Source organism: Misgurnus anguillicaudatus, chromosome 23 (assembly GCF_027580225.2).
Source record: "Misgurnus anguillicaudatus chromosome 23, ASM2758022v2, whole genome shotgun sequence".
In the NCBI taxonomy this organism is placed as follows: Eukaryota; Metazoa; Chordata; class Actinopteri; order Cypriniformes; family Cobitidae; genus Misgurnus; species Misgurnus anguillicaudatus.
The window spans coordinates 20145171-20154753 of record NC_073359.2 but is presented as its reverse complement, the minus strand read 5'-3'; the positions used below and the strand labels follow the sequence as shown (position 1 = coordinate 20154753).

The 9583-nt window shown below is 40.8% G+C and overlaps 1 protein-coding gene across 1 annotated transcript; it reads right to left on the bottom strand.

Moving 5' to 3' along the window:
• Positions 1–366: 366 nt before the first annotated feature.
• Positions 367–9012, bottom strand: LOC129454121 (uncharacterized). Its single transcript, XM_073861751.1, has 33 exons — positions 8827–9012; positions 8571–8695; positions 8383–8483; positions 8160–8256; positions 7665–7788; positions 7405–7529; positions 7217–7317; positions 6974–7067; positions 6452–6575; positions 6192–6316; positions 5716–6104; positions 5104–5631; positions 4973–5025; positions 4753–4819; positions 4614–4666; positions 4394–4460; positions 4260–4315; positions 3975–4110; positions 3835–3890; positions 3546–3684; positions 3412–3467; positions 3198–3264; positions 3058–3113; positions 2824–2911; positions 2658–2740; positions 2505–2573; positions 2284–2353; positions 2143–2198; positions 1925–2012; positions 1737–1841; positions 1604–1650; positions 1422–1500; positions 367–1340 (listed from the first exon to the last, which is right to left on the bottom strand). Exons 1-33 carry the CDS (start codon positions 8922–8924, stop codon positions 1281–1283), a joined length of 3582 nt encoding a protein of 1193 aa, XP_073717852.1. The 5' UTR covers positions 8925–9012; the 3' UTR covers positions 367–1280.
• Positions 9013–9583: the final 571 nt, after the last annotated feature.

Here is a 9583-nt window from a genome sequence, read left to right as displayed (position 1 = left end):
TAACAAATCACATAACAATAAATTTTATTAAAAAATATTTTATTTTCAAATAATAAAAAAATACATTTTCTTAGACAGAGATAGACATCAATCAATATTTGCAAGTGTAAATGATATAAAACTGCTTTAACATTATTATATGTGCTTCCACGCCTGCTGAACACTCATCATAAGAGCACGCATGCGCAGACGTCCCATAAAGCTTAGTGTCATTAACTAAACTCTTGACTCGATCCGTCTGCGGTACACCTCCAGGGGTTCAGCTGATCTGTCTTTTATAAATCTGATAAAACTAAAGACTCTTCAGAGATAAAGGATGCAATACTTCTCTATAGGTACTCAAGAATAACATGAGATGAGCAGAAACACTGTGTGTAAATGTTTTTGAGAAGAATTCTCAGTTCATTCAGAGCATCACTGGATGTTTATCATTTCAAATGACTTACAATAATAAAACGGTGACTTTACAAAGTAAAATTTTTAATAAAATGACTTCCCTCTGAAACAGATGAATAAAATATTGTGCTGCTTTATAGGTCACCTCCTTTATGTGGCCATCAAGATTGCTGCAGGCAATGTGATAAAGAAAACAATGTGAATTATGTGCTATATACAAACATTAACAGTCAACACTTCATATACAGATCTCTCTTACAGTGTAAACCTTACAGATATTTTTACATATTAAATAAAAGATTATTTACTGTGTTTATTAAACACAAACTATTCAGAAATGATTTACGGTCAAGTTTTCATTAGTCGTCCATGTCATAACCAATAAACTTTAATGTTTGCTTATAATAAAAATAAGTGTTATGCTGCAGTCAGAAATATCTCATATATTATACGTCATAAGCTGTAGGGAGACGTTTTTAAACCTTCTGATCTTTTAAGCTGTAATCAGATTGTTAGAAGATGTTAACATCTTGAATTGATTTTAAGTTAGTTTACAGTTTACTGCCTGAACTAATCTGTGATCTGTCCTGCTTAGTGTTACTATAGGAATTAAGTGAAGTTTCTCTCCCAGTGATTTCAACCTAACTTGGGTCTTTGGTTTACAGTAAGCTTGCTTTCTAGTGGGTGATGGAAATGTTGGTAAAACCTGATTACATTTACATTACATTTAAGTTTGTCACAATAAATAACCATAATGAATGTGTCACAAATAATGTTTGTTTTCTGCACTAATCTCTGTTTCATAAAAAAATATTTTTATTTATTTTCTCCATATGGGGGTGGGGTTTGAGGAGGTGAGTTTGGATCTCCTCGTCTTGAGATTTTTAAATCAATCCGTTAAGTCTTGCTTTTTTGGATGGAGAGACCATGTCTTCAGATAATTCCTGCAAATAAAGCGAACAGAGATATAAGACATTAAATAACTTTTCAAATTTGTTTTGCTCAGAGCTCTGGTATAAATCTACCTGAGCAGTACAAGGAGCTGAACGCTTTAGACAGCGACGCTGAGGAGGAGGAGAGACGGGCACTTGCTGGATTGGCTGACTGCGATTAGATAAAAACATATAAAAGTACTGTGAGAATTGCGTCAGCAAACATTTAAAAGATCACTAAAAGATCTAAAACATCATAAAAGATAAAGACTTACTGAGAAACAGAAGAAGAGTCCACCTCCTCAGCGTCTGCTTTATTTTGCTGTAAATAAAACAATCATAGATTTAATAAATTAAATTCATAATGAAATTGTCATTAATAATGTTTAGGGCTTTGGTGAAATCTACCTGAGAAGATGAGGAAGCCTGAGGAGGCGTGACCTCAGCCGACGGCCCAAACAGTCTGGCCCTTTTTGGCTTTGGCTCCATCTCATCTCTGACTCCATTATTTTGCTGTAATTAAGATTTAATACACGTATATTAAAACAAATTGAAATTAACATTAAGTCCTGCTAAAGGCTTCAGTTTAAATCTACCTGTAGAGGAGATGGAGCCCGACGCTTCCTGGACGGAGGCAGAGAAGGAGGCGCAAGAGGAGGCCTTTGACTTTGAGGAGGTGGAAGTCTACACATACAAATAAAGAGACTGTAAGAACTGTTTCTGCTAACATTTAAATAATAAAAAATTAAAAACACAGATAAACGTAATACTAGACTGGTTACAAATGAATTTAGAGAGAGTTTGATAAACTTACTGAGATAAGGAACGGTCATTAACCTTCATGTCCTCAACAACATCTGCATTTTTTTGCTGTAAGTCAAAACAATCATGTTTAATACATTAACATGAAACTAGTTTTTCATTAATATTGACACTAATAATGTTCACAATCTACCTGAGAGGACGGAGGCGTCTGGGGCAGAGGAGGCGCAACTGTGGCCGACAGACCACTGGGAGGTGAAGGTCTATAAACACATTTACAAATATTGTTAAGAACTTTTTCTGCAAATAATTAACCAATAAAATATTTAGTTTACAGTAAAAGATTTAAAAACACAGCTAAACTTAATACTAGACTGGTTACAGATGAATTTATAGAGACTTTGATAAACTTACTGAGACGACGGAGGCGTTTGGGGCTGAGGAGGCGCAAATGCGGCCGAAAGACCACTGGGAGATGAAGGTCTAAAAACACATTTAAATATATTGTCAAGAACTGTTTCTGTAAACATTTGTGCAAATAAAAAGGTAAGACAATAATAAACTTACTGAGCTTTAAGATCGCTTGCTGTTAAGCACAGTTTGGCCCTCTTTGGCTTTGGCTCCATCTCATCTCTGACTCCATTATTTTGCTGTAATTAAGATTTAATACACGTATATTAAAACAAACTGAAATTAACATTAAGTTCTGCTAAACCCTTCAGTTTAAATCTACCTGTTGAGGAGATGGAGCCCGACGCTTCCTGGACGGAGACAGAGAAGGAGGCGCAAGAGGAGGTGTTTGACCTTGAGGAGGTGGAAGTCTACACATACAAATAAAGATACTGTAAGAACTGTTTCTGCTAACATTTAAACAATAAAAAAGTTTACTGTACAAGATTTTAAAAAACAGCTAAAGGTAATACTAGACTGGTTACAGATTAATTTAGAGAGACTTTGATAAACTTACTGAGAAGATGAACGGTCCTCAAGCTTCATGTCCTGCAAAGCATCTGCGATATTTTGCTGTAAATAAAACAATCATGTTTAATACATTTACATGAAACTAGTTTTTCATTAATATTGGCACTAATAATGTTCACAATCTACCTGAGAGGACGAAGGCGGAGGTTGAGGAGGCGCAACCAGAGTTGCCAAGCCATATGGAGGTGAAGGTCTAAAAACACATTTACATTTTTTTAAAGAATTGTTTCTGCTAACACTTGAACAATAAAAAAGTTTACTGTACAAGATTTAAAAACACAGCTAAAAGGTAACACTAGACTGATTACAGATGAATTTAGAGAGACTTTGATAAACTTACTGAGAAGATGAACGGTCCTCAAGCTTCATGTCCTGCAAAGCGTCTGCGATATTTTGCTGTAAATAAAACAATCATGTTTAATACATTTACATACTTTTTCATTAATATTTACACTAATAATGTTCACAATCTACCAGAGAGGACAGAGGTGCCTGGGGCAGAGGAGGTGCAAATGCAGCTGGAGGCCGTGGAGCAGGTGCAGGAGGAGGGGAGGAGAGGACCCCTGCTGGAGGAGGCGCAACTGCGGCTGATAGACCATGTGGAGGTGAATGTCTAAAAACACATTTAAAAATTGGTTAAGAACCGTTTCTACAAACATTTAAACAATAAAATATTTAGTTTACTGTAAAAGATTTAAAAACACAACTGAACGTAATACTAGACTGGTTACAGATGAATTTAGAGAGACTTTGATAAACTTACTGAGATAAGGAACTGTCCTCAACCTCCATGTTCTCCACAGCGTCTGTGTTGTTTTGCTGAAAATAAAACAATCATGTTTAATACATGTACATGAAATTAGTTTTTCATTAAAATTGACACTAATAAGGTTCACAATCTACCTGAGAAAATGAAGGCGGAGGTTGAGGAGGTGCAACTGCTGCTGGAGGCTGTGGAGCAGGTGCAGGAGGAGGGAAGAAAAGGACCCCTGCTGGAGGAGGCGCAACTGCGGCCGACGATCCATGTGAGGGTGAAGGTCTATAAACACACATTTAATAAAATGTTAAAGAACTGTTTCTGCTAACATATGAACAATAAAAAAGTTTACTGTAAAAGATTTAAAAACACAGCTAAAGGTAATACCACACTAGTTACAGATGCATTTAGAAAGACTTTGATAAACTTACTGAGATAAGGAACTGTCCTCAATCCTCATGTCCTTCAGAGCGTCTGTGATATTTTGCTGTAAATAAAACAATCATGTTTAATACACTTACATACTTTTTCATTAATATTGGCACTAATAATTTTCACAATCTACCAGAGAGGACGGAGGCAGAGGTTGAGGAGGCGCAACCGGAGTTGCCAAGCCATATGGAGGTGAAGGTCTAAAAAAACATTAAAATATATTGTCAAGAACTTTTTCTGAAAACATTTAAACAATAAAAAAAATTACGTTTACTGTAAAAGATTTAAAAACACATCTAAACTTAATACTAGACTGGTTACAGATGAATTTAAAGAGACTTTGATAAACTTACTGAGAAGATGAACCATCAACCTCCATGCCCTCAACAGCGTCAGCGGTATTTTGCTGTAAGTAAAACAATCAGAGATTTAAAACATTTACATGAAACTACGTTTTCATTAATATTGACACTAATAATGTTCACAATCTACCTGAGAGGACGAAGGCGGAGGTTGAGGAGGCGCAACCGGAGTTGCCAAGCCATCTGGAGGTGAAGGTCTAAAAACACATTAAAATATATTGTCAAGAACTTTTTCTGAAAACATTTAAACAATAAAAAAAATTACGTTTACTGTAAAAGATTTAAAAACACATCTAAACTTAATACTAGACTGGTTACAGATGAATTTAAAGAGACTTTGATAAACTTACTGAGAAGATGAACCATCAACCTCCATGTCCTCCACAGCGTCTGTGTTGTTTTGCTGTAAATAAAAGAATCATGTTTAATACATTTACATACTTTTTCATTAATATTTTCACTGATAATGCTTACAATCTACCTGAGAGGACGGAGGTGCCTGGAGCTGAGGAGGTGCAACTGCAGCTGGAGGCTGTGGAGCAGGTGCAGGAGGAGGGCAGGAGAGGACCTTGGCTGGAGGCTGTGGAGCAGGTGCAGGAGGGGAGGAGAGGACCCCTGCTGGAGGCTGTGGAGCAGGTGCAGGTGGAGGGGAGGAGAGGACCCCTGCTGCAGGCTGTGGAGCAGGTGCAGGAGGAGGGGAGGAGAGGACCCCTGCTGGAGGCTGTGGAGCAGGTGCAGGAGGAGGGGAGGAGAGGACCCCTGTTGGAGGCTGTGGAGCAGGTACAGGTGGAGCGGAGGAGAGGACCCCTGCTGCAGGCTGTGGAGCAGGTGCAGGAGGAGGGGAGGAGAGGACCCCTGTTGGAGGCTGTGGAGCAGGTACAGGTGGAGGGGAGGAGAGGACCCCTGCTGCAGGCTGTGGAGCAGGTGCAGGAGGAGGGGAGGAGAGGACCCCTGTTGGAGGCTGTGGAGCAGGTACAGGTGGAGGGGAGGAGAGGACCCCTGCTGCAGGCTGTGGAGCATGTGCAGGAGGAGGGGAGGAGAGGACCCCTGCTGGAGGCTGTGGAGCAGGTGCAGGAGGAGGGGAGGAGAGGACCCCTGTTGGAGGCTGTGGAGCAGGTACAGGTGGAGCGGAGGAGAGGACCCCTGCTGGAGGCTGTGGAGCAGGTGCAGGTGGAGGGGAGGAGAGGACCCCTGCTGCAGGCTGTGGAGCAGGTGCAGGAGGAGGGGAGGAGAGGACTCCTGCTGCAGGCTGTGGAGCAGGTGCAGGAGGAGGGGAAGAGAGGACCCCTGCTGGAGGCTGTGGAGCAGGTACAGGTGGAGCGGAGGAGAGGACACCTGCTGGAGGCTGTGGAGCAGGTGCAGGAGGAGGGGAGGAGAGGACCCCTGTTGGAAGCTGTGGATTTGCGGGAGGAGGTGTGGACTCCTCACGAGATGCCTTCGGTTCCACCGTAAACCAAAGGTCACTCCACTGCGGAAAACCTTCTGAGAACGAAACAAAGAGGTTAAATGAAACAACTTGATGACAACAAAATTATTTTCAAAAATAAACTAAATCAAGTGCCTCCACACCTTTCACGGGAGCTGCAGGCTTCATTTCTGCCCTGGGGACCACTCGGCCGACCCAAGGCAGAAATGGTGCTGGTTGGATGCTGAGTGGCTCCACGTCACCACAGTCATCCAAAACAGAGGAACTCCTGAAATATCAAAATAATAATTCAGTAAGTTAGAGCTAAAAACTAAAATCTTGCAAATGGACAGCTCTGATGTAAGAGACATAATTACAGACATCCATTACAAAGAGTTTTAATGTTGTGTAAGTCTTATGTTACCCTTTGGTGAGAGAGCTGATATCAGAGCCTGTTCCAGACTCAGAAGATAGCTCATGGTGGGATGAAGACTTTGACCCCCCCTCCTCAAAGTCTTCATCCTCATCCATGGCTTTCTCCTCTGGACCTGTAAGTGAAAAGAACAGATACAAATTAAGGATCCCAGCATCATCCTTAAATCCAGCATATCGTCCAGGACTCTCATTCTGAGATTCAGTGTCAGTGTGGTAAAGGACAGCAAAACACTTCAAAGCTTCAAATAATTGTTATTTTCAGAAAATGTTCACTTATTGTTAATCAATCCTACAAAAACCATATCGACTACACATTAACTGCAAAAAATAATGATGAGGTTACACAAGGGAATAATATTAATATGTGATTCATTAAAAAGTCCTTTGGCTAAAGGTGTCTCTATCTCACACATTTCACTCAGTGTTTTTTTCATACTCTGTAAATCACTGAACATCAATCACAGATATTGTTGGACTTATACAGGTTACAGGTGACAATGTATGAACTTACAGGCTTCCTCTGGCACCGCAGGAGTCTGAGGAGCAGCGGCTCCATCAGCTGGACTCACATCAGAGTCGGACCTCACGGAGCCGTGAGCATCCTCCTAGAAATCACATCATCATCAGTTAGGTTATGCGTAAGTTTCTGTGAAACACTCTGGCTGGTACTGAAATGTAATGTTTTACTTTTGTAATTACATAATTCATCTCTATAACAACTCTCTGAAGATGACACAAGCAGACAGGATCTCACCTGATGTGTGCCGGCTGCCTCGGCGGATGGAGGTGTGGACTCCTCCAATGAAGCATTGTGGTCCACCGTGTAAGAAAGGTCACTCCACAGCGGAGAACCTTCTGAGAACAAAGCAAAGAGGTTAAATGAAACAACTTGATGACAACAGAATGATTTTCACAAATATACTAAATCAAGTCCATCCACACCTTCCACGGGAGCTGGTAGCTTCATTCCAGCTCTGGGGACCCGGCCGACCCAAGGCAGAGAGAGAGGTGCTGGTTGGATGCTTAGTGGCTCCACGTCACTACAGTCATCCAAAACAGAGGAACTCCTGAAATATCAAAATAATAATTCAGTAAATTAGAGCTAAAAACTAAAATCTTGCAAATGGACAGCTCTGGTGTAAGACACATGAGTACAAACATCCATTACAAAGAGTTTTAATGTTGTGTAAGTCTTATGTTACCCTTTGGTGAGAGAGCTGATATCAGAGCCTGTTCCAGACTCAGAAGATAGCTCATGGTGGGATGAAGACTTTGACCCCCCCTCCTCAAAGTCTTCATCCTCATCCATGGCTTTCTCCTCTGGACCTGTAAGTGAAAAGAACAGATAAAAATTAAGGATCCCAGCATCATCCTTAAATCCAGCATATCGAGATTGTCATTCTGAGATTCAGTGTCAGTGTGGTAAAGGACAGCAAAACATTCAAAGCTTCAAATAATTGTTATTTTCAGAAAATGTTAATTTATTGTTAATCAATCCTACAAAAACCACATCGACTACACATTAACTCCAAAAAATAATGATCAGTATTCATAAGGGAATGATTAGGGAATCATTAAAAAGTCCTTTGGCTAAAGGTGTCTCTATCTCACACACATTTCACTCAGTGTTTTTTTTTACATCAGTCACAGATATTTTTGGACTTATACAGATTACAGGTGAGAATGTATGAACTTACAGGCTTCCTCTGGCACCGCAGGCACCGCAGGAGTCTGAGGAGCGGCGGCTCCGTCAGATGAACTCACTTCGGATGTCACCGAGTCGTGAGCATCCTCCTAGAAATCACATGATCATCAGTTAACACTCTGGTTGGTATTGAAATGTAATGTTTTACTTTTGAAATTACATAATTCATCTCTATAAAAACTCTCTGAAGATGACACAAGCAGACAAGATCTCACCTGATGTGTGCCGGCTGCCTCGGCGGATGGAGGTGTGGACACCTCATATGAAGCATTGTGGTCCACCGTGTCAGAAAGGTCACTCCACTGCGGAGAACCCTCTGAGAACAAAGCAAAGAGGTTAAATGAAACAACTTGATGACAACAAAATTATTTTCACAAATATACTAAATCAAGTCTGTCCACACCTTCCACGGGAGCTGGTAGCTTCATTCCAGCTCTGGGGACCCGGCCAACCCAAGGCAGAGAGAGAGGTGCTGGTTGGATGCTGAGGGCTTCAACCTCCCTATAGATGTCCACATCAGAGGAACTCCTGAAAATATATCAAAGCAATAAGTCAGTAAATTAGAGCTAAAATCTTGGAAATGGACAGCTCTGATATAAGACACATAATTACAGACATCCATTACAAAGAGTTTTAATGTTGTGTAAGTCTTATTTTACCCTTTGGTGAGAGAGCTGGTGTCATAGCCTGTACCAGACATGGTAGATAGCTCATGGTGGGATGAAGACTCTGACCCCCCCCTCCTCAAAGTCTTCATCCTCGACCACGGCTTTCTCCTCTGGACCTATAAGTGAAATGAACAGATAAAAATTAAGGATCCAAGCGTCATCATTTAATTCAGCATATCGTCCAGGATTGTCATTCTGAGATTTAGTGGCAGTGTGGTAAAGGACAGCAAAACACTAATTAATTAATTAAATAATTGTTATTTTCAGAAAAATGTCATTTATTATTAATCAATCCTACAAAAAACACATCGACTACACATTAACTGCAAAAAGTAATGATCAGTATTCATAAGGGAATTATTAAGGAATCATTAAAAAGTCCTCTGGCTAAAGGTGTCTCTATCTCTCTCTCTCACACACATTTCACTCAGTGTTTTTTGTTTGAACATCAGTCACAGATAATGTTGAACTTATACAGATTACAGGTGAAAATGTATGAACTTACAGGCTTCCTCTGCTGTCGACTCAAGAGGAGGTGGCGTGATCATACCGGACCTCACCGAAGCCTCAGCATCCTGATGCGGACTGCTCGGTTCACCGAGCGCCTCCTCCTGTAAAACAGGTACGGAGGGCTCGATGAACTGAGGAGCAGAAACGGCTCTGCTGATTGTAACAGGGGGGCGATTCTCCTTGATAAACAGGAGAGTCGACCCTTTGTCCAACTCAGCAAGAAACTCGTCTGCTGAAA

What these genes read in the sequence shown, in the direction of transcription:
- LOC129454121 (XM_073861751.1), bottom strand. Translation starts at nt 8,924, where the DNA reads ATGAAGACTTTGAGGAGGGGGGGGTCAGAGTCTTCATCCCACCATGAG. An exon ending in AGGCACCTCTGTCCTCTCTG is followed by an intron (nt 3,468 to 3,545) that starts GTAGATTGTGAA and finishes TTTTATTTACAG; the next exon opens with CAAAATATCGCAGACGCTTT. An exon ending in GACTCTTCTTCTGTTTCTCA is followed by an intron (nt 1,501 to 1,603) that starts GTAAGTCTTTAT and finishes ATCTAATCGCAG; the next exon opens with TCAGCCAATCCAGCAAGTGC.